The 24,821-nt window shown below is 45.7% G+C and overlaps 1 protein-coding gene across 1 annotated transcript in view; it reads right to left on the reverse strand.

Annotated features, from left to right (window-relative positions):
* Positions 1–14,083: 14,083 nt before the first annotated feature.
* LOC147110427 (uncharacterized) overlaps positions 14,084–24,821 on the reverse strand; it is a 79,294-nt gene continuing 68,556 nt past the window's right edge. Inside the window, exons 10-12 of the mRNA XM_086002232.1 lie at positions 15,223–15,290; positions 15,008–15,078; positions 14,084–14,299 (exon numbers count right to left, since the gene is read on the reverse strand). Coding sequence (XP_085858358.1) covers positions 14,084–14,299; positions 15,008–15,078; positions 15,223–15,290 — 355 coding nt within the window. The remainder of the gene's footprint in view (positions 14,300–15,007; positions 15,079–15,222; positions 15,291–24,821) is intronic.

The raw sequence follows: 24,821 nt of genomic DNA on the forward strand, positions 1-24,821 counted from the left end.
GCCAGGGCCATGTCTGCTCGCCTTGGCACCGTGCTGGCCCACATGATCCACCCCGACCAGTCCTATATGGTCCCGGGCCGGACCATCCACGATAACGTCCATCTGGTCCGGGACCTGGTCCACTACTCCTAGAGGGCTGGTCTGTCGGTCGCCTTCCTTTCCCTGGATCAGGAGAAGGCGTTCGACAGGGTGGATCATGAGTATCTCTTCGGGACTCTGCGCGCATTCGGGTTTGGGACGCATTTCGTCGCCCGGATCCGACTTCTGTACGCCGCCGCGGAGTGTCTGATTAAAGTTAACGGGTCCTTGACGGCGCCCCTTCGCTTCGGGAGGGGGGTGCGTCAGGGATGCCCCATGTCCGGTCAGTTATATGCCGTTTGCGTGGAGCCATTCCTGCGCCTCTTGCAGAAGAGGTTGACGGGACTGGCTCTGCAAGGGCCGGGCATGGAGGTGGTCCTCTCGGCTTACGCCGATGACGTGCTCCTCACGCTCACGGATCCCGCTGACTTGCGGAGGATGCGGGAATGCCAGCAGATTTATTCGGACGCATCCTCCGCCAAGATCAACTGGGAGAAATGTTCCGGACTCCTGGTGGGTCAGTGGCGGGTGGACTCCCTGCCGGAGGAGTTCAGGCCTTTCGCCTGGAGCACCACGCACCTCCTCTATTTGGGAGTCTACCTTAGCCCTGCCGAGGACGCCTGGCCGGCGAACTGGCAAGAGCTGGAGGCCAAAGTCACCGCTCGCCTGGGACGCTGGACAGGACTGCTCCGAGTGTTGTCCTACAGGGGTCGAGCGCTGGTCATAAACCAGCTGGTGGCCGCCATGTTGTGGTATCGGTTGGTCACTTTGATCCCTCCCCCTGCGTTTGTCGCCAAGATGCAGAAGAAGCTCATCGACTTCTGGGACAAAAGGAAGCACTGGGTCTCTGCCGCGGTTCTGTCTCCCGCTTAGGGAGGGCGGTCAGGCGCTGGTGTGCCTTCGCACCCAGGCTGCGACTTTCCGTCTTCAGACGTTGCAGAGATACCTGTACGTCGAGAATCCTCCGAGATGGTGTGCGTTGACGACGTTTTTCTTCCACCAGCTGCACGGCCTCAATTACGACACGCAGCTCCTGTTCGCGAAAGTGGGCGGCAGGCGTGCCGGCCTGCAGGAGCTGCCTGTCTTCTACCAGGAACTACGTCGCTTCCAGGCGGAGCTCTCCTTCGGGAGCCGCTGCTCAGGAATCCGCACCTCCACGAACACGGGTTCGGGCGGAGGGCAGGGCTGTGGCTGGCAAGGTGACCTGAGTCGGGGACCTGCTTGATGGCGGAGGAGCGGGCTGGATGGCGCCGGAGGAGCTGGCGTGGCACCTGTCCTGGGCCAACGTCCGGCTCGCGGTTGAAGCCATCGAATCGGTGAAAGCGGCACTGGGCCCCGACTCCACTAGGTGTATCGAGGCGGCTCAAGCACGTGGGGCGATCCCGTCCGAGCTTACCCCCGTTCGGACGGAATTCCTCATCGGCGCCCGGCCCCGAAACTCCCCTCGGGAACCGGCGCCTCACAACTTGAGCCGTCTCGAGGAAATACCCTCCGTGCCTTTTCATTCTGCGCGGAGGGGTTTCCTGTACGGGCTGCTCCTGCACACTCTCCACTTTGCCATCTTCGTCTACCGTCCGGACACGCCTTGGCGTGGCATCTTGCCGACTGGCGGTGGTCCCCAATGGAGGGCTCTCTACGCGGGAGTCCTCCCTTGTTCCATCGGGGACTTGGCCTGGAGGGTGTTGCACGGAGCGGTCCCGTGCAATAAGGTTTTAAGTAGGTTCACGGACTCCCAGGCTGCCTGCATTTTTTGCGGCCTGGAGGAGTCCGTGTTTCACATTTATATGGAGTGTGAGAGGTTGCAGCCCCTCTTTCACTACTTGAAGGGGCTGCTCCTCGATTTTTGGTTGCACTTCAGTCCCACGCTCTTGATCTACGGTCACCCGGTGCGAAGGGGAGCGGACAGGTTGGAGGACCTCCTTGTGGGCCTGCTCCTGCTACTGGGCCTGGCTAAAAGAGCCATTAATTGGTCCAGGCAGCAGGCGGTCGAGGGGGTCGTCCGGCCGGATTGCCTGCCTCTTCCGTGGCCATGTTCGCGCCCGGGTGGCCCTGGAGATGGAGCACGCGGTGTCCGCCGGTGTGCTTGAGTATTTCCGCGACCGATGGGCGCCGCGGGGACTGGAGTGCATCATCAATCCGGAAAACCAAATTTTAATTTGATTTAAGTTTTAGTTGAACTTTTGTTTACAGTCAATTTGGTTTTTTTTGGTCCGAACAAAAAGAGTACCCTCTGTTCAGTAAATACCTGTTATTATTGTTCTCCTGCAGTCTGTGTATTATTTATACTCGGACACTACACCTTTGCCCTTCTAGGTGGAAGAGGTCGCGGGTTTGGGAGGTGTTACATTCTGCTCTTGCTCTGTGCTCGTTGGCTGATCTCAGCTAAGGTGGCAGCAGGAGGGCTACAACTGGTCTCTTTGCCCCTAAGCTAAGAAAATATCCAGGGTTCCTGCTCCTGGTTACTCTCCAGTGGCCCCTACTGCAAAGTAGACATGTATGGATGTCGGATGAAGACAGGATTGGGCTTGGCGGGGATGCTTTCATGGTCTAATAGCCTATCATCTCTGGATATGCACAAGAAGAATTTTCACTTGTGGAATCACCCCCTGGCTTGTGACAGCACCTTCAGGAAAGGAGAGATAAAGATCAAAACAATAGAAACTTTTTATGTTACTGAGCTACCCGTCTCCTGCCCCTGGACTGAAGCACAATGTTATGCGTTTTGAAAGCTGTGAAGAGGACGAGAGTTAACTTCAGTTGAACAGCTTTGGCAAATTACAACTTTTATCCAACAAAGTTAGAAAATTTTAATTCAATATAGGAAACGATTAGGATTGTATAGCCAGTTATAATTAGGTATGAAATGCAGCACCATTGCGATGGACTTGTACATTATACTGATATTCTGACTCGCATGCATGAAACAATCCCTTAAGTCAATCTACTTCTAAATGCAGGTACAAAGCCTTTAAGAGTTTATTGTTATGTATGAACACCTGATTTCAAAATAATGACTGCTGTGTACAAACAAGTTTTTTTTAAATTAAAAATATCATGCACTAAAAAGATCAAGTCCCATTCTGGATGGGTATTATCTGTCGAGTCCGTACACACTGTTTGAATGTGAAGCTGGAGTTAATAAGGAGCCTTCATTTGACTCATGTTATGCGAGTGATAGCCTATTGGTATATACTTAGGAGCAGCAAGCAAAGGCTGTAGTGGTCCTGCTGTGTAACCCAGAAACCTGATACTTTGTGTATGAACATTATCCCTGTAAAGATGGAGTAGAACCTGGATCTAAAATGAACAGCAGCAAAGTTGAGTGTCTTTCGGAGCGATTCACTTTGGGTAAACGTGGCTTTCTGTACACGCTAAAAGACCAAATACACACACAACAACAACTTGCATTTATATAGCACCATTAACATAGTAAAACGTCCCATGGCTCTTGCACTCACACACGCAAACTATTTTGATAATTGAAGTAGGTTTTACAGCATTTCCGGAAATCATATGAACTAACTTTGATGTGATTTGGGACTTAACGTTGCTGAAGACCACTCTTAGCTGTACAATTTTAGAAGAGCCAGTTTCAATAGTAATAGGGAAGAACTTGAATAGATCAAGTGGGGCAAATCTATTTATTGACACCTCAAACAAATGGATCACCTTCGCAGGTATATTTGAAAAGCTTACAAGATAAATGTATACTTAGGAATAGCAAATTTAGGTTAAACAAGTATGATCCTAAATGGAGAAACCAAACAATTTGAAGTAAACTGAGAAAGAAAATGAACTTTACAAAGCCCGAAAGAGTTTGAAGGATACAGTATTATTCATAAACATATTAAAAGGGCGGTCAGAGGAATCTGAAAATGGAATTAGCCACAGCCTGGTTGGGGGAAACAAAGGGAACTTGAAAGTCAAAGCCTCTCTCTTTTACTGTGACAGTTCATTCAAGCAATGAAGTGGAGCGTTGCCTGTGACTCTGACTGCTATGTTTAGTTTGACACTATTTTAGAAGCCATTATGAACGGGATTCATAAAAGTCCGTAAGCCTTGAGGAGAAATTCAGGACAAGGGTCACGACCTCTGAACATTCTAAACACTTCCTTTGGGTGGGTTCCACCCCCAAGACTCAGCACAGTGTCTCTGAACCTGCAGGCAAGGATAAGATGGAAAAGGTGTTACGTAAAGCACAGATTTAAACCAACATATAAAACCATATGTGCATGCATATACTCCTGTATAAGATGAAAAATGGTTGGGATATCTTATACATGGGTAATTACTCATACCATAGTTGCCACCATCCACTTTTTCATGCAGACGTCAGCTTTTCCAGCCCCTGACTATGCTGTTTATGTGGGTGGCCAGGAAAACTGCTGACTGAAGGCACCTCGTAATGCACCACGGTTCAGCTCTAATGAACATACAACAAAACTTCACACAGAGGTCAGCCGTGGTGTATTATGGAGCAAGTGCAGCTCGTTCTAAACCAGCAGATCCCCCCCACCCCACCCCGCCCAAACAATGTGAACAGGGACTGGAAACGATTGTCAGGCAATTTACTCTCCTGGCCAATATTTATCCCTCAACCAACGTCAGTAAAACAGATTATCTGGTTATTATCACATTGCTGTTTGTGGGATCTTGCTGTGTACAAATTGGCTGCCGTGTTTCCTACATTACAACAGTGACTACATTTCAAAAGTACTTCTTCATTGGCTGTAAAATGCTCTGGGATGTCCTGAGGTTGTGAAAGGCGCTACAGAAATACATTCTTTCTTCTATGAGGAAAGACTGGATAGGCTGGAGTTATTTTCTTAGGAACAGAGGAGGCTGAGGGGAGATTTAAGTGAGGTGTCTGAAATTATGATGGGCCTAGATAGAGTGGATAGGAAGGACCTAGTTCCCTTAGCAGAGAGGTCGATAACCAGGGGGCATAGATTTAAAGTAATTGGTAGAAGGATTAGAGGGGAGTTGAGAACTTTTTTCACCCAGAGGGTGGTGAGGGTCTGGAACTCACTGCCTGATAGGGTGGTCGAGGCAGAAACCCTCATCGTATTTAAAAAGTGCTTGGAAACACACTTGAAGTGCTGCCATCTACAAGGCTACGGACCAAGAGCAGAAAGTGGGATTAGGCTGGGTGGCTCTCTTTAGGCTGATGTGGGCACAATGGCCGCCTTCTGTGTTGTAAACTTCTATGATTCTTTGTTTATACTGCTGGGCGAGCCTGGACTGGACTGTCCTCAGGAGTTGGGAGGGAGAAGTTTTCATTTAAATATCATATTACTGGAGAAGTGGAGCGACAGTAAATGTACTCCACTTCTCCAGTACAGGTAGACTATCCTTTATCCGAAAACCTCGGGACCAGCCGTGTTTCGGTTTTCGGAGAATTTCGGATTTCGGAAGGTGGGTCGGCAGGGGTCCACGGGGGGATCGACGGGGGGTCGTGCGCACGACTTACGCTGACGCTCAGCGTAAGTCGGCGGGGGTCGGGGCCGGCGGGGGGGGGGGGTCGGGGTCCGTGGCGGGTCGTGCGCACGACTTACGCTGACCGAAAAAACCTTCGGTTTTTAGAGGGTTTCGGTTTTCGGAAGTCCGGATAAAGGGTAGTCTACCTGTACTGTGAAAACTCACCCAGCCTCCTGCTGCTGATTTTAAATCTCTCTCTGAATCTATCGTGCAGGGATAACTGTGGCTGGAGATTGGCGGAAGTCCCAGAGAAACAGCGTAACCTGCCATTCTTGGCCATACTTCCAGGGGCTGCACCAATCTCTCGCTGGAGAGACCCCACAGAAAGGCCGGGCACTGATGCTTCCTCGTGAAGGGGGTGCGGCTACCTGCTTTATTTTGGTTTTTTTGTAGCGGTCATCTGAAGCCTCTCCAGGTTATCGTGCCACTTTACCTGCGTCCAGTCTTGGATATTTCACTTCGATTTTGTAAACCGGCCTCCTCAAAGGCTCCAAACGCATCCTGGGAAAGTACTTCTGCCCATTCATAAGCATAATAGCCAGCCGCATAACTCCCAGAGAAGATATGCAGAAACGTGCAAGGGACACAATCCTCCTGCGAGTGAGAACACATGGGGTGGAGAAAAACAAATGGATTATCATTCTATCAGCCTTCACCCTATCGCTGCATAAATCTAGATTATAGAGCCGAGCGGCTTAGCGCGAGGACACCATCAATCCGCAGTCAGGTCTGCACTGTTATGTGCTTTGGGAAATCTATAAAAGGTGTCATCAGTGCAAATGTATACAAACAAGCAACATATCAAATAGATGCACTTCAACAAAGACTTTAATCAACAACATGAGAAGTAGTGGGAAGAGGAAAAGGTCCTTGGGTCCAATGAGCCCATCTCTTCTTAATAGACAAACCTTCACTTAGCCACTTTCTCATCACATCCGTCAGCCTTTCGCTTTCCAGAAATGCATCTAGTCACATGGATCAGAAAGGTCTCTGATTTCTGGCCTGTGCTGATTTCTGGTGATGTCGGCCAGAATGCCAACATGGCAGCAACAACTGGCCTCCTAGCGCCTGGGTGAGGGAGCAGAAAATTGGCCAGGGTCCCCGATCCTGATCCATCTGTACAGACATTCGGTGCAGATAGGATTGGGCGTGGCTGCGGTGCCCCTCATGGTCAAACGGCCTTCCAGTGCTGCCAAGGCTGACTCGGGAATAATGGCCACTTGGGTGGACAGCCGCGTGGAGCTGTACCCAGAAAGCAGTCACTGCCTTCAGGGAGAAGGAGAGAAGAGAAACTGAAGAAAAGAAGCATTTAAAACATTTAATTGCCTTGTGAACATGTTTATGTTGTCCACTTCAGTGACCTTCTCGGGTAATTCATTACACAAATCTGACATTTTTGCACATAAAATTTCCACTTGACTTCCTGTTAGAAATGAGGATATCCAAAATATATGAGGTTATGTGAATAATACCGTGCTTAGATGATTGTATTAGAACTTGAGACAAAAAGTCTCTTCGGACTAGTATTAGAATAATTGGATAGATGCTTAGAATCTGCTTGTGTTTCGATTCCCTGCGGATGTTCTAACATTCTGCACCATGGCGGTGACTTTGTTTCCAGACTAGCTGTCTGCTGTGTGTGCGCTAGAAAGGTTGTTGACTGTATCTTTAATTTGGCCAATCGAGGCCCAGTGGCTATGTTTCTTCCATTATTGCTAATAACCATATTATAATGCCAAGTTAGGATTTTGACTTTGTTTAACAAAGCTGCTTTAAAATGCGTAAGTTAATTAAGTATAAGGACATAGAATAGAAGATATCTTTGGGAATTTAATGATTCATTCCAATAGTCTGATGAACGGCATGAACATAAATAACTGATTACAAGCAGCTACGAACATCTGAAGGCCGAGAATAGCATGTCCGACTCCAAACTTGGGAGGATAAGCACGGGAATGATAGTAGGAAATCATTTGAAAGTATAAACAGGAAAGACGTGTGAAGGGGAGGGTTTTCATTCAAAAGTTGAGATTAAGAACTCGACATACCATTGGGCACCTTGGTTTAGGAAGAGCCCTTACAGGTTAGATAGTCCTGTCCAGTCTACCCTAGGCCCACCCCTAAAAAGAGAATAAAAGATATCTAAAGAGCCTTTAACACAGATGGTGGAGGGGAGAGCCATACAAGAGTTGGGCTGGTCTATCACTCTTCCTGGAGTGAACCCAATCTAGGAGGTTCTAGACGAGAGGGAGAAAGACCGTAAGCCAGAGAACTGTTCGCGCACGCCAGCCGTCTGTCCGATTGGGACCGGTACCAGCTGCTTGTCGCGGTCATATGTTTTTGCTGTATAACTAGTGTGTTATATTCCATCTTAAATTCCGATTAAACACAATATTCCCACCACATTGGTTTGCAGTCGCAGTCGATCCTGATTATCTGAAAGACCAGAGATAAGCTAATATCAACATTCCTGTCTTACTCCAAACCTCCTCACTTTAACTTGTGTCCTCTGATGTCTTCGCCACAGCGAACAACTTTGTCAATTCTCTTCAAAATCTTGAGAGCTTCCATTAGGTCACCTCAAAGTCTTCCCTTTTCCCCAAAGAAAGCAAACGTTTTCTTATTTGTTAATCACCGTTGTGGAGCCTGGTCAAAGCTTGCTGAAAATCCAGGTATATAACATTGCCTGCAATAACCCTGTCCACTATGTCAGTAATCTCTTCAGATGATTCCAGCAGGTTAGTTACACATGACCTCCCTTTCCTGAATCCTATGACACGTGTAAGCACACACGTAAGTGAGACCTGTACAGCAATTACTCACAGGAAGCTGCTTCATCACTGTAAACCGCTCAGCGACCTCCGCCACAACACTCATCCATGAATCTGAACTGGAGAAACATGGGAAAAATATCATGTCATGCTAACCTATCCTAGATAAACATCTCAAATCTTTACATAACACCTATCTTTTAAATATAGGACTAAATGTTTCCCATTTGGCAGATCACTTTGATTAACAGTTAGAAAACTGAAAGCGTTAAAAACACAAGGGGTGCGAACCTGTGACAATTTTCCATCCATTCATTTAAATTTGATCCCAAATTCCCAATGTGCACTCCCGATTGATGAAGCTCCATGCTGGGAGTGCACATTCATATCATTATCCCTAAAAAGTACATTCATCAGAACCTCGATGTGCTGTGACTTGGCAGGAAGTGTGTGCAGTGTTGCCATAAGATGTCTAGCAGACTTTAGAAGGGGCAATTTTTCCAAGTATGTGCCGATGGCGAAGAACCTCACCTGCCAGGGCATGTCGGAAAATTGTGGGCACACTGTCCAACATTTTCCTTCCAATGTAGATGGAAGCCATTTCCAGGCGTGCCCTGGCCATGTGTGAGATACCTAGCACTGGTGGCTACTCAGAAAATTATACCCATAACCTTACCAGCAATGTAGCTCACACTTGCATGTGACCTTCCAAAGGGTTAGCTGGTAAGTGTACTGACCAGAATGGGGTGGGGGGTAGAAGTTTCATTGGTGGCTTCACCCAAGCTCCTGCAGGAACTCCAGAGAAATGGCATGAAGGCCCATTTCCGTTATTTCTCCTCAGCTTTGCCCATCTTCTGCTGAAGTTCCAGCGGGAATTACATAGGATATACGGCCCAGAAACAGGCCATTTGGCTCAACCAGTCCATGCCGGCATTTATGCTCCACTCGAAACACCTCCCATCTTTCCTCATCTAAATCTATCAGCATAACCCTCTATTCCCTTCTCCCTCATATACTTGTCTAGCCTCCCCTTAACTGCATCTATACTATTAGCTTCAACCACTCCCTGTGGTAGCAAGTTCCACATTCTCACCACTCTCTGGGTAAAGAAGTTTCTTCTGAATTCCCTATTGGATTTCTTGGTGACTATCTTATATTGATGGCCTCTAGTTATGCTCTTCCCCACAAGTGGAAACATTCTCTCTGCATCCACTCTAGCAAAACCTTTCATAATGTTAATGACCTCTATTAGGTCACCCCTCAGCCTTTTTTCAAGAGAAAAGAGACCCTTTCCTGATATGTATACCCTCGCATTTCTGGTATCATCCTTGTAAATCTTCTCTGCACCCTCTCCAGTGCCTCGACATCCTTTTGATAATATGGTGACCAGAACTGTACGCAGTACTCCAAGTGTGGTCTAACCAAGGTTCGATACAGGTTTAGCATAACTTCCCTACTTTTAAATTCTGCTCCTCTAGAAATAAACCCTAGTGGTTGGTTTGCTAACCTGTGTCACAACTTTTGGTGATTTGTGTATTTGTATTCCGAGATCCCTTTGTTTCTCTACCCCACCCTCCAAGTGATAAATGACCTCCCTATTCTTCCTACCTAAATGAATTAGGCAGAATCCCAGAGGAAATGTTACCCCAGGATGTACCCGGGTTTTGGTATCCAGGATATGCTGGATTAGACAAGTCCAGCTGGATTATTGGTCAGGAGTGCTAAAATTAGTCTGGGCTAGGAAGGGGAAAATCAGCCAAGGCTCCCACTAATTATCACTATCAAGTGACCCCTGGTAACTGTGTAGACATGTCCCCGTGATTACAAGTTTTGACTCAGCTATGCTGATGCTTGCTGTCAGAACTCACACCTAAAGAATGGCCACGTGGACAGGTACTGGAGGGCGATGTGAACCAATGGAACCATAGACCAGTAAAAGTCCAATAGCATCAGAAAGTTACGAGGAAAGACTGGAAAAACTTGGGGGGGTGTTTCAGCCCAGAAAGTAGATGACTCGGAGGGGACTTCATCGAGGCATTTAAAATAGTGAACGGGAGACAAAAAGTAAATCCAGATTAGTTTGAAATGAAGTATGGCATTAGGATTTGGGAGCACATATTGAAACGAGCAAAAGCCGAATTTAGGACTGATGTCAAAAAGTTTTTCAGACAAACACTGAACAATACTTGACCGGATTTCGAGCTGGGGAAACGCCCCACAATCACTTAAGAAACAGTTGAATGCTGTGCTGGAGAGGCTGTAGTTCCCGTCTGGAAGTACAACCCTAGTTGGGCAGCATGGCATTGCTCATCTGTACCTACCTTATGAGTCAAGCAGCATACAATGGAATCTGAATACACTGTCATCTCTTTCCCTGTTGCTGCCTGTCTGTTAACCCTGTATACGTAGGAGAGGGTTTACCTCGTGTGTAACTTCATGTCTAGTGCCGAAAGGAACACCTGCCTCAGCATAATAGACCCTCCCTGGTAATGACGTGCTGCAAAAAAAAAACTTTTTTTTAAAAATCATGAAATGATATAATTTTGAAATATAGAGATTATAACTTGGGACGCCAAGCGACACTGAAGTGTCTTGAGGGTGACTGTGGCCTCAGAAGCAGTTTATGCAAATCAGAGGTCAGAAATACAATCATTTCATTATCTCAGGATGCCCTGACCTATTTTCTGAATCAATCAATCACCTCCAATTTTAAACACACTTCTATTTTTCATTAAAACCTATTTTCAACAGCTTTTGCATGGTTTCATTTGTTGTGTAGAACATCATAATTCATCATCTCTGTTTATTGGCACTATTCTCCAATGGTGTTGGGGCAGTTTTAGAAGTGGGTATAACTGCACTTCTTCACTTACAGGATTTATTTTCTGGGAGGGTCTGGAGACATGCTGCACTAGAAAACTTTGATCTTGGACACTTTTTTTTGTTTCAGAGTAGACTTTATATATGTAAATACTTTCTGGTGTGTACATTGCTTCGCAAGACAGTATATTTCACCTAGTGGAACTAAAAACTGTCCGATGAATCATGCACATTATGCCAATCTATTGTAATCAGAGGCTGGGTATTCTGTGGCGAGTGGCTCACCTGACTCCCCAAAGCCTCTCTGCCACCTATAAGGCCCAAGTCAGGAGTGTGATGGAATACTCGCCATCCAAGAAGCTCGACACCATCCAGGATAAAGCAGCCCGCTTGATCGGCACCCCATCCACCACCTTAAACATTCACTCCCTCCACCACCGGCGTACCGTGACCGCAGTATGTACCATCTACAAGATGCACTGCAGCAACTCGCCAAGGCTTCTTCGATAGCTCCTCCCAAACCCTCGACCTCTACCACCTAGAAGGACAAGTGATGGCATATGGAAACACCACCCCCTCCAAGCCACACACCATTCTGACATGGAAGTATATCGCCATCATTATCACTGGATCAAAATCCTGGAACTCCCTCCCTAACAGCACTGTGGGAGCACCTTCACCACACGGACTGCCGCTGTTCAAGAAGGCGGCCCACCACCATCTTCTCAAGGGCAACTAGAAATTGGCAATAAATAGTGGCCTTGATAGTGATGCCCATATCAGGAGAATGAATAAACAATCTATTATTAACAAAAGAATGTATTGTTTCTTGCCAGGCCGTTATAATGTTTAAGCTTAGAAATTACTGCTTACGGTATTAGTATGACTTTCCCCTGATGTTTTAACAGGCATTTAACTATCTATTTTAAACAGGTAAATGCTCCAGCTAAAATTGCAGATAGAGTTGTCAACAGTATTTTCTCAAAATGAATTACTAATAATGTAAATTGTATTGCACTAACTGCCACAGAGCCTTCATCAGAAGGGGTACGATAGTGTAGTGGTTATGTTAGTAGACTAGTAATCCAGAGGCCATATCTAATATTGCAGAGAATATGAGTTCATATCCCACCATGGCAGTTTGTGAACTTGAATTTAGTTTTAATAAATCTGGAAATAAAGAACTAGTATCAGTAAAAGTGACCTTGAAGCTGTTGGATTGCTATAAAAAGCCAATTGGTTCACTAATGTCCTTTAGGGAAGGAAACCTGCCGTCCTTACCCAGTCAGGCCTATATGTGACTCCAGTCCCACACCCAAGTGGTTGGCTCTTAACTGCCCTCTGATGTAGCCTAGCAAGCCACTCAGTGTGTCCAGGGCAGCTAGGGATGGGCAATAAATGCTGGCTTTGGTAGCGATGCCCACATCCCGAGAATGAATAATAATTTAAAAAAATAAGAAGGTGGCTGCCAGTATTTTTTTGACCTTGTGTGATTTACCATCTTCTGCTTTTGGAGCCAGAACCTTAGCTGCCAAAAACAAAATGGGAATATTGCATTGCTAAAATGAAATGCTTGGACTTGGTGGTGCACTTCAGAAGTAAAAAGAAAGAACTTGCATTTATATAACACCTGATCACCTCCTCAGGATGTCCCAGGGTACTTCACAACCAATTAATTATTTTTCAAGTGCAATTGCTGTTGTTGTGTCAGCAAACACGGCCACCAATTTGTGCATAGCAAGGTCCCACAAAACAGGAAATGAGGCAAATGGCTCGTTAATCTGTTTTTGGTGGGGTTGGTTGAGGAAGGAATGTTGGTCAAAATAAAATGAAAAAGTTGGTGTTCTAAGTATACCCTCATATACCATCCACTACAATCTTGCTATCCTCAGAACTTTATGGGGGCGATTTTCAGCAGCGCGTTCAGGCGCAAACAATCCTCCGACGTGGCCAAGCTGGGGACATGAGCTGAAATGTCAGTTTAGCCCACGTTTAGCGCAAGGCGCCATTTTGGTAAAGGAGTTGAAGTGCGCACTAGGAACGGCCGCTCAGATGATCTTTAAGGGGCTGATTGCCACTTAAATTGCCTGCTAGCGCTCATTAAAGAGGCTGCACGACATTCTGGTGGCTAGCGCTTGACCATACGCCCTCTAACAGCGAGCAGCTGTTTACTTCCAAACATGGCGTTGATCTTGATTTCAAGTGCGACTTAAAGGGCTCCTCGCTATTTCGTGTTCATTGCTGCTGGAGCTGTGAAGGGGATCTCTGAAACACATCGGGAGCCTTTCTGGGACACTGTGTCAAGACTTCACCCTGTCAACATTTATTCCAGAGATTCTCTGAGGACTTTACCTAAAAATAGTAAGTGCTGGGCTACTCCACCTTATAGGAGTCACCAGGAGAATGGGAGTGCTTGGCCATGGGCCCTCCCCCCGTGATCTGCAGGGGGAATGGAAGGAGGAGGACATGAGGCCAGGCAGAGCAGCACCAGCTGCTGCAGGAGAGAGGGACAGGAGGGCGAGGTGGACTCCCTTTCCCCCCCGCGGGTACAGGACATCCCTCCTCGTCTGGACCACCTCCACCCAGGCCATCCTCGATCCCTGGGCCATCCTGCAACATGCTGCTGTGTACCAACCAGAGCACTCCACATCTTCAGTATACTGCTCCATGAAAATTGCGTCCGTCTAATCAGCACTTGAGTGCTAAACCTGCAGACGTTTGGTTCAGCACCTCGCAAGTTCATATTATGGTAATCAGCAATTAGGACCAAAATTGAGTGCTAAATCCAGACTTTCAAACAAGCTACTCTTATTAACACCGCACCCACTTAGCGCCTGTTTTCATCCTTTGGCCAAAATAACTCCAAAGGTGTCCAAGATATTAGCATGGCTTTAAATATTTTTTTAAAAAGAGGTTGAAGAAAATTAATTTGAATACTACTCCGTACCTTTCAGTAGTTGTTCAAAGATACTCTGTGGCAGCGGTTCTCCTGTCTGGTAATGGCCACTGATCAATGCTACTGTGTCGTTATCATAGACCCAGTTCTCCATAAACTGGGAGGGGAATTCAACAGCATCCCATTCAATGTTATTGAGCCCGGCTGCCATGGCGTATGGCACTGTGGTCAGCATGTGCTGCAGTGCGTGTCCAAACTGTAAGCAGAAATTACAATGAACACAAACTGAATAGTCCATTTACTGTGACATAAGGTGAAATATATGTAGATACACAAGGGGAAATATTGTGGCATCCGCTGCCAGAGTATTATTGGAAAATTACTGGCGTATGCTGGGATTTTCCGCTATGTACAGGCTGCATGGGAGACCCTGCTGTCCGTGCGGGTCTCACCAACTTTACCCCACAGAGTGACATTTGCATTAATCAATTACCTCTGGTATCTATAAACCAGCTGACTAAAGGCAGATGGGCTGCTGAATCTGGCTAACAAATCCTGAAATGCTTATGCACGAAACCCAACGATAATATTTGGAGACGGATTTCATTTCGACTCGTCATCTCCTGAAGGTGCTGACTAATGCTGGGCACAGTTCCACAGGCTTCAGCAATCATCTGGCACCTCAGCTCACTGAAGTGCCCGTACTTCAGGTGTGAGCCGGTTAATATCACTGTGGAGAGCCTCACAGTTGAGCCTTATCCTATCCTCATACAATGGCCGCACACTTTCCACAAAGGGTCCTTGTTAGTGATCAGCGGCAATGTCTCTGACCAATTTTTTCCCTCCGCTAGCCCAGAGGGGCTGAGGCCAATTGTAGAGTTCCTACTGCCCCCTCATCTGAGATCAACTAATTCAACACAGGCTGGCGATTGAACCTGGTACCTCCAGGGTCTAGGCTCAGTACCACACTGGACAGTGTTGTTCTGCACAATGCCAGTTCATAAACATATCGCAAGAGTGCCACCATTACTAGCCCTAAATAAGGAAGCAAACAGATAAAGAGGTCAGAAGCAGGGAGTTTACTTTCTAAGCACGTGGCAGAGAACCTCATGGGTAATGGGGCCAACACTTTCCAATAGGCACTGCCAGCAGGCGAAGGTCGGCACCGCCAGTCTGTACTCAGAAAATGACACCTTAGGTTTAGCGTTCTTTTGTTCATTTCTTTCTTGTCTTTTTCAAAATGTTCACTGAAACAACAAATTATAATAGAACAAAAAGAAAATACTGCAGGTGCTGGAAATCTGAAATAAAAACAGAAAATGCTGGAGATACTCAGCAGGTCAGGCAGCATCTGTGAAGAGAGAAACAAGGTTAACGTTTCAGGTCTGACGAAAGGTCACTGACCTAAAACAATAACTCTGTTTTTCTCTTCACAGATGCTGCCTGACCTGCTGAGTATCTCCAGCATTTTCTGTTAAAATTATAATAGTATCCAGGTGACTGGATCTACTGTGCCTGATTTTGAGAAGGGGCTGAAATAGCATTACTTTAGAGATATAACCACTAACCCAGGGTGTGGCAGCGGTTTTGTACTTTTGACTGTGTGTGGTAACTTTTCACACTGTTATCTTCCACATTGTATGGAAGCCAGCTGACCTGATGATGTCATCACCACTCAGCGTTTTTAACCTTTGTAAAAACAAGAACCGATCACTCATTCTTTAAAACTAACTACTCAGTTTAATTTGTTGTTTTTTGTATAAAAGCCGTGGCTTTTAGCTGTTCAGAGAGATTTAGGTGTCCTCGTACAGGAAGCACAGAGAGTTAGCATGCTGGTACAGCAAGCTATTAGGAAGGCAAATGGCATGTTGGCCTTTCCTGCAAGGGGGACAGAGTACAAGAGTAAGGAAGTCTTACTACAATTGTACAGGGCTTTGGTGAGACCACACCTGGAGTACTGTGCACAGTTTTGGTCTTCTTATCAGAAGAAGGACATACTTGCCTTAAAAGTGGTGCAACGAGGGTTCACTAGATTGATCCCTGGGATGAGAGGGTTGTCCTATGAGGAGAGATTGAGTAGATTGGGCCTATACTCTCTGGAGTTTAGAAGAATGAGAGGTGATCTCATTGAAACATGTAAGATTCTGAGAGGGATTGACAGGGTAGATGCTGAGAGGTTGTTTCCCCTGACTGCAGAGTCTAGAACTAGGGGGCATAGTCTCAGGATAAGAGGTCGGCCATTTAAGACTGAGATGAGGAGGAGTTTCTTCACTCAGAGGATTGTGAATCTTTGGAATTTTCTGCCCCAGAGGGCTGTGAATGCTGAGTCTTTGAGTATATTCAAGGCTGAGATAGATAGATTTTTGGTCTTTAGGGGAATCAAGGGATCGGGTGGGAAGGTGGAGTTGAGGTCGAAGATCAGCCTTGATCTTATTGAATGGTGGAGCAGGCTCGAGGGGCCGTATGACCTACTCCTGCTCCTAATTCTTATGTTCTTATGGCCACATTAGCAATTGGTTCTTCAATCTAGGTCTAAATCCCATTGTCATCTGTAGAGGACAGCTGGCCGGGACTGACTAATCTAGATGTAGGAATGGATAGGTATTCAGTAGTTTCATTTGATTACCTACGGGGATCAGGAAGTATTTATGCAGAACTTTTCCCCATCAGATTAATTAGCAGGAGAGAGACCTATTCTGAGGAATAAAGGGACTTGGTGGACCAAATGGCCTATTCTCATCCATGCTATCCTACATTTAAATTAGAAACCTGTTCAGATAGTTTTTTGTGTTGGCAAAGTTCTAGTAAAGAAAGAACCTGCATTTATCTAGCACCTTTCACAACCTCAAGATGTCCCAAAGTACTTTACAGTGCCTTTTTTTGAAGTGTAGGCACTCTTGTAATGTATGAAACGCAGCAGCCAATTTGCACACAGCAAGGTCCCATAAACAGCAATGAGATAAATGACCAGATAATCTATTTTAGCGAATGTTGCTTGAGAGATAAATATTGGCCAGGACGCCGGGGAGAACTCTCTTGCTCATTGAAATAGTGCCAGGTGTTCTTTTACGTCCACTTGAAAGGGCAGAAGGGTCCGCAGTTTAACATCTCATCCGAAAGATGACACCTCCAACAGTGCAGCATTTCCTGGGTACTGCATTGTATGTGTCCAAGCCTTTGGGGTGGAACGTGAACCAACAGCCTCCTGACTCAGAGGCGAGAGTGGTACCCACTGAGCCACGGCTGACACCGTCCAAATCTAGTACAAATCTAGCCAGAAGTTGATTGCACACTATTTTTCTGGGGCAGCTCCTTTCCATGGTTATTCCCAGATCCCAGTGCATCATTAGCCTAACGCAGAGAGCTAGCCTATAACAGGGGGACCAGAAAATGGCAGTGCTGTTGAAATTTCAAGGGGAGCAAAAGTCCATTAGAAAGGCTCGAATGGCCCGCTGGCAGCCTTTGGTGAGGTTGAAGTGAGAAATAAGGAGGAAAGTGCCAGATGTGGCATTGAGCTGATCTGGGAAAATTTTGTGCAGCCAGCACATTACACTTCTGGCTAGATTTGCATTAGAACCTAATCCAGGACCTAAAACTGGTATGATCTGGTGGCCATTACGGAAACATGGCTGCAAGATGATCATGACTGGGAACTAAACATACAAGGGTATTTGACAATTAGGAAGGACAGACAGGAAGGAAAGGGAGGTGGGGTTGCTATGTTAATCAAGGATGGAATCACTGCAATAGTCAGAAATTATATTGGGTCAAAGGATCAGGATAGTGAAACAGTTTGGGTGGAGATAAGGAATAATAAGGGGAAAAAGTCACTAGTGGGCGTAGTCTATAGGCCTCCTAACAGTTGCAACTCTGTTGGTCGGAGTATAAATCAGGAAATAGTTGGGGCATGTAATAAGGGAACAGCTATAATCATGGGGGATTTTAACTTTCATATTGACTGGACTAATCAAATTGGGCATGGCAGCCTTGAGGAAGAGTTCATAGACTGTATTAGGGACGGGTTCCTTGAGCAGTATGTAACTGAACCAACCAGGGGGCAGGCAATCTTAGATCTGGTCCTGTGTAATGAGACAGGATTAATAAAAAATATCCTAGTAAAGGATCCCCTTGGAATGAGTGACCATAATATGGTTGAATTCCAAATTCAATTTGAGGGTGAGAGAGTTGGATCTCAAACCAGCATACTGAGCTTAAATAAAGGAGACTATGAAGGTATGAGAGTAGAATTGACTAAAGTGGACTGGGAAAACAGATTAAAGTGTAAGACGGTACAAGAGCAGTGGTCTACATTCAAGGAGATATTTCACATCTTTCAAGATAAATATATTCCACTGAGGAAAAAGGGGAGTAAAAGAAAAGACAGCCATCCGTGGCTTAGTAAAGTAATAAAGGATAGTATCCGACTGAAAACAAGGGCATATAAAGTAGCCAAATCTAGTGGGAGGATAGAAGATTGGGAAGCATTTAAAAGCCAGCAAACAATAATTAAAAGATTAAGAAAGGGAAGATAGATTATGAAAGTAAACTAGCAAAAAATATAAAAACAGATAGTAAGAGTTTCTACAGCTATATAAAAAGAAAAAGGGTGGCTAAAGTGAACGTTGGTCCCTTAGAGGATGAGACCAGGAAACTAGTGGTGGGGAATATGGAGATGGCAAAGACGCTGAACAAATATTTTGTATCAGTCTTTACAGTAGAGGACACTAAAAATATCCTAACACTGGACAAACAGGGGGCAATGGGGGGGGAGGAGCTAAACACGATTAAAATCACTAAGGAGATGGCACTCAGTAAAATAATGGGACTTAAGGCGGATAAATCCCCCGGACCTGATGGCCTACATCCTAGGGTCTTGAGAGAAGTGGCAGTAGGGATTGTGGATGCATTGGTGATTATTTTCCAAAACTCCCTGGACTCAGGAAAGGTCCCGGCAGATTGGAAAACTGCTAATGTAACACCCTTATTTAAGAAGGGAAGTAGACAAAAAGCTGGAAACTATAGACCAGTTAGCCTAACATCTGTGGTTGGCAAAATGTTGGGAGTCCATTATTAAGGAAACAGTAACAGAGCATTTGGATAAACATAATTTAATCGGACAGAGTCAGCATGGTTTTATGAAGGGGAAGTCATGTTTGACAAATTTGCTCGAATTCTTTGAGGACGTAACATACAGGGTGGATAAAGGGGAACCAGTGGATGTAGTGTATTTGGACTTCCAAAAGGCATTTGACAAGGTTCCACACAAAAGATTACTGATCAAAATAAAAAATCACGGGATTGGGGGTAATATACTGGCATGGGTGGAAGATTGGCTATCTAACAGAAAACAAAGAGTTGGGATAAATGGTTAATTCTCGGGCTGGCAATCAGTAACTAGTGGTGTTCCGCAGGGGTCAGTGCTGGGACCCCAACTCTTTACAATCTATATTAACGATTTGGAGGAAGGGACCGAGTGCAACATATCCAAGTTTGCCGACGATACAAAGATGGGAGGGAAAGCAGTGAGTGAGGAGGACATAAAAAATCTGCAAAAGGACATAGACAGGCTAAGTGAGTGGGCAGAGATTTGGCAGATGGAATATAATATTGGAAAGTGTGAGGTTATGCACTTTGGCAGAAAAAATCAAAGAGCAAGTTATTATCTAAATGGAGATAAACTGCAAAATGCTACAGTACAAAGGGATCTGGGGGTCCTGGTGTATGAAACACAAAAAGTTAGTATGCAGGTGCAGCAGGTGATCAGGAAGGCCAATGGAATTGGCTTTTATTGCAAGGGGGATGGAGTATAAAAACAGGGAAGCCTTGCTGCAGTTATACAGGGTATTGGTGAGGCCACACCTGGAATACTGCGTGCAGTTTAGGTTTCCATATTTAAGAAAAGATATACTTGCTCTCGAGGCGGTTCAGAGAAGGTTCACTCGGTTGATTCCGGAGATGAGGGGGTTGACGTATGAGGAAAGGTTGAGTAGGTTGGGCCTCTACTCATTGGAGTTCAGAAGAATGAGAGGCGATCTTATCGAAACATATAAGATTGTGAGGGGGCTTGATCGGGTGGATGCGGGAAGGATGTTTCCACTGATGGGTGAGACTAGAACTAGGGGGCATAATCTTAGAATAAGGGGCTGCCCTTTCAAAACTGAGATGAGGAGAAACTTCTTCACTCAGAGGGTAGTAAATCTATGGAATTTACTACCCCAGAGAGCTGTGGAAGCTGCAACATTAAATAAATTTAAAACGGAGATAGACATTTTCCTAGCAGATCAAGGAATTAGGGGTTACGGGGAGCGGGCAGGGAAGTGGACGTGAGTCTAGATTCGGATCAGCCATGATCCTATTGAATGGCGGAGCAGGCCCGAGTGGCCATATGGCCTACTCCTGCTCCTACTTCTTATGTTCTTAAAACTGCATCCTAACAGGTTTCTAATTTAAACATAGGAAAGTACGGAATCATGCCCATCAAGTTCCAGGAAAACGAATGTGGAGTTGTGATGCCGTGTCTGGGGAAAGTTACAGAGAGGCACAGTACCTGACCTCCTGTTCCATGTCTGGCAATGTGAACCTTATGTTGCACGAGGTGGGTGAGAGAAGGGTTGCCCTCTTTGGCATTGTAGGGTAGCCTGCCCGTAGGACAAGAGTACAGCATGCCCAGAAGTGACTTTCACAGCCTATGTTGTGCCTGTGTTACAGGTTGGCTGCAGATTGCAAAGCTTTGCAATTGGGTCCTTGCTGGCCTAGAGCCTTCGGAGGACAGCTGTTTTCAATGATTGCAGGTAGATGTGCCAAGGTCTGTAGTGTGGTTGGTGGCATAATGACAGGCTTAGGTCCACGCTGTTCTCCATGGTATGCCTCAAATCATCTTGTACCACTTCAACCATGAAATACTATCATTGGGACACAAAAGAATCAACCCACATCATAAAATTTACCTTCATTTACAGACTTTGCAGCTTGCAGTTGAATGCCAAGCTCCCATGAAAACTAGTAGTGGAAGAATTACTTTTCATGTGACCTTTTTCTCCTTCCGTTCCTGTTCTGCTTAAGTCCTGCAAATGATTCATTCACAAACCACCTTCCAGCAACTTATTGGGGAGGACATTTCAAACCAAATTTACTGCAAGTCAAAATGGTTTCCCAAAAAATAATTCCACTAATTCTTCTATTTGTAAAGAAATATTGAAAAACATCTCTAAGAGTACAGCGCTAAAAAGGCACAGTAAACATTGCCATTTAAGAGCGCTGTTGCACAAGGAGATTGCTTTGCAGGCCATTGTCAATGGTGATCGAACGCCAAACCATCGTCAACACCTTCACCGCAGCGTACGAGAGCATGGGCCTTACACTAAACATCCGTAAGACAAAGGTCCTCTACCAACCTGCCCCCACCACACAGTACTGCCCCCCGATTATCAAAATACACGACGAGGCCTTGGACAACATGGACCACTTTCCATACCTCGGGAGCCTACTGTCAACAAAGGCAGACGTCGATGACGAAGTCCAACACCACCTTCAGTGTGCCAGTGTAGGCTTCGGTCACCTGAGGAAGAGAGTGTTTGAAGACCAGGACCTCAAACCCGGCACCAAGGTCATGGTCTACAGAGCAGTGGTGATACCCGCCCTGCTGTATGCCTCAGAGACATGGACCATGTACAGCAGGCACCTCAAAGCACTGGAGAGGTACCACCAATGCTGCCTCCACAAGATCCTATAAATCCACTGGCAGGATAGGCGCACCAACGTCAGTGTTCTCGCTCAGGCCAACATCCCCAGCATCGAAACATTGACCACGCTCGATCAGCTCCTATGGACGGGCCACATTGTCCGCGTGCCCGATACGAGAATCCCAAAACAAGCGCTCTACTCGGAGCTCTGGCACGGCAAGGGAGCCCCAGGTGGGCAAAGGAAATGCTTCAAGGACACCCTCAAAACCTCCTTGAAAAAGTGCAACATTCCCACTGACACCTGGGAATCCCTGGCCCAAGACCGCACAAAGTGGAGGAGAAGCATCCGGGAAGGCGCCGAACACCTCGAGTCTCTTCGGCGGGATCAAGCAGAAGCCAAGTGCAAGCAGCGGAAGGAGCGCACGTCAACCCAAGCACCCCACCCACCCACCCCTTCAACCACTGTCTGCCCCACCTGTGACAGCGACTGTAGGTCCCACATTGGACTCATCAGTCACCAGAGAACTCATTTTTAACGTGGAAGCAAGTCATCCTCGGTTTTGAGGGACTGCCTAAGATTATCAATGGACTTTGTAGGGACAAAACCCAATCATGGTGCGAGTCGTGGGGTAGATTTTGACTTTGTGTGATAGTGTAAAATGGATGATAGTGAATCGGCAGCCCATTTTACATCTCTCATGATTTTTATTTCCAGTCAATTCGTCATCACCCATTTTACACTGTCACACAAAGTCAAGATCTACCCTGTTGCCTCTACACTTAGTTTGCGTATTTAGCAGATGTAGACTGTATGCATGTCCAGGCGGATGTCAGTTAAGGGTAAATTTTCCACTTTTGCATCCCTTGGCACAGAGCAGCACACGCTAGGAGTGCCGACTAGAATATTGGGTATGAAGGACACTGAGCCTGTTATGCAACCCACCCAACTTTCTGTCCTTTTAAATTAATGGGCAAAGTAAATCAGGAGGGTTGTGCAACGGGCCTGCAATTGTTGGTGCCCAATATTCCAATTAGTATGGCCAACACGCATTGCACTGCTCCAGGAGCATAAACCCTTTTAGTTGCGGATTGGGAAATTTTGTACGTTTGCATTCCGTGAATAACATTTCCAAATTTGATTAAACGTTGCAACATTTGGTTTGAAAGTTACTGCCAGCAATCCCACTCAGTTGCCTTACCTCGTGAAAAAGGGATTTGACCTCTGAAAAAGACATGAGCGATGGTACAGCGCCAACTGGTGGGAGTTGGTTACACACGAGAAATACAACAGGCTTCTTGTGTAACAGATTGCTTCTGGCTGTTGGGGAGAGAATGTCAAAATAACAAAAATAATCTAACAACAGAAATATATAATATGAAGAATCTTTGTGTTATGTGCTTTAATTTCCCTTTTAGTTTGACTTATCAGGCTTATCACATGACTTTTATTTGCAATTGACAAGATTTTTTGGTTACAGTGAATGATCATAATTGATTTGGCTTTTTGATACAGCTTAAGTGATAAATTTTATTCATTACAGTGTGCAGTTGTAATTGACAAGTTTCTAGAATATGTTCAGATTTGTTTTGCATTAATGGCAGCAGTAAATCATACAATAAAATAACTGGATGGATAATAATACACTAGAGTCTATATGGGGTGTACAGCATGATAAATCACTGGATAGCTCCACATAATAGACTTGTTAGCAAAGGTAAAGCCCATGGGATTAAAGGGACAGTGGCAGCATGGATACAAAATTGGCTAAGGGACAGAAATCAGAGGGTTGTGGTGAACGGTTGTTTTCACCCGTACACTGTAATAAGTAAGCTTTGTTGGGGGAAGTATACAGTGGTGTTCCCCAGGAGTCGGTGTTAGGTCCACTGCTCTTTTTGATGTATTTGGATTTGGGTATGCAGGGCATAATTTCAAAGTTTGCAGATGATACAAAACTCGGAAATGTAGTAAACAATGAGGAGGATAGTAACAGACTTCAGGAGGAGACCACGGCAGCACGGTGGCATAGTGGTTAGCACTGTTGCCTCACAGCGCCAGGGACCCGGGTTCGAATCCGGCCTCGGGTGACTGTCTGTGTGGAGTTTGCACATTCTCCCCGTGTTTGCGTGGGTTTCCTCCGTGTGCTCCGGTTTCCTCCCACAGTCCAAAGATGTGCGGGTTAGGATGATTGGCTATGATAAATTGACCCTTAGTGTTAGGGGATTAAATACGTGGGGTTACGGGGATCGGGTGGGATATGTGTCGGTGCAGGCTCGATGGGCCGAAATGGCCTCTATCTGCACTGTGGGGTTTCTGTGATTCTGTGACATAGACAGACTGGTGAAATGGGCAGACATATGGCAGATGAAAGTGTGAAGTGATACATTTTGGTAGGAAGAATGTGGAGAAGCAATATGAATTAAATGGTACAATTTTAAAGGGGGTTCAGGAACAGAGAGACCTGGGGATGTATGTACACAAGTCTTTGAAGGTGGCAGGACAGGTTGAGAAGGCTGTTAAAAAACCATATGGGATCCTTGGCTTTATTAATAGAAGAATAGAGCACAAAAAGCAAGGAAGTTATACTAAACCTTTATAAAACACTGGGTAAGCCTCAACTGGAGTATTGGCCCAGAAATTAGGTTCGGGGGCTTGCCGCGCGTGCAAGCCCCCGATGTGCACTTACCCGGCGCGCTGTCATTTCAATCCTGGCCCGCATTGCATTTCCTGTCACTGGCCCGCTTCAGATCCTGCCGCGCTGTGCGTGCGTGACCCAGCGGCGTACTTAGTGCGATGAGCCGGCTGGGATCACGTGAGCACTGGGCAACCAATGGGAGGTTGCAAAAGTTCATTCATGAGTTTGATAGTAAGAACTGTCAAACTCATGAAAACTCCTGGCCACAAAACACTACTTAAACTTGAAAAAAAATTTTAAAAAACATCGCACTACTTAAATGAATTATAAATAACTATAAAAAACTACTTTAAACAATAATTTTAAATTTTGAAAAAAATTATTATATAAAAAATCAGGGCTAAAAATACACTTACCTTACTGTAAAGTCTTCAAAAATAATGAACCTGTGGAAAAAATTTCT

Source organism: Somniosus microcephalus, chromosome 11 (genome assembly GCF_052327205.1).
Source record: "Somniosus microcephalus isolate GS21.2 chromosome 11, FLI_Smic_1.0, whole genome shotgun sequence".
NCBI classification, from domain to species: domain Eukaryota; kingdom Metazoa; phylum Chordata; class Chondrichthyes; order Squaliformes; family Somniosidae; genus Somniosus; species Somniosus microcephalus.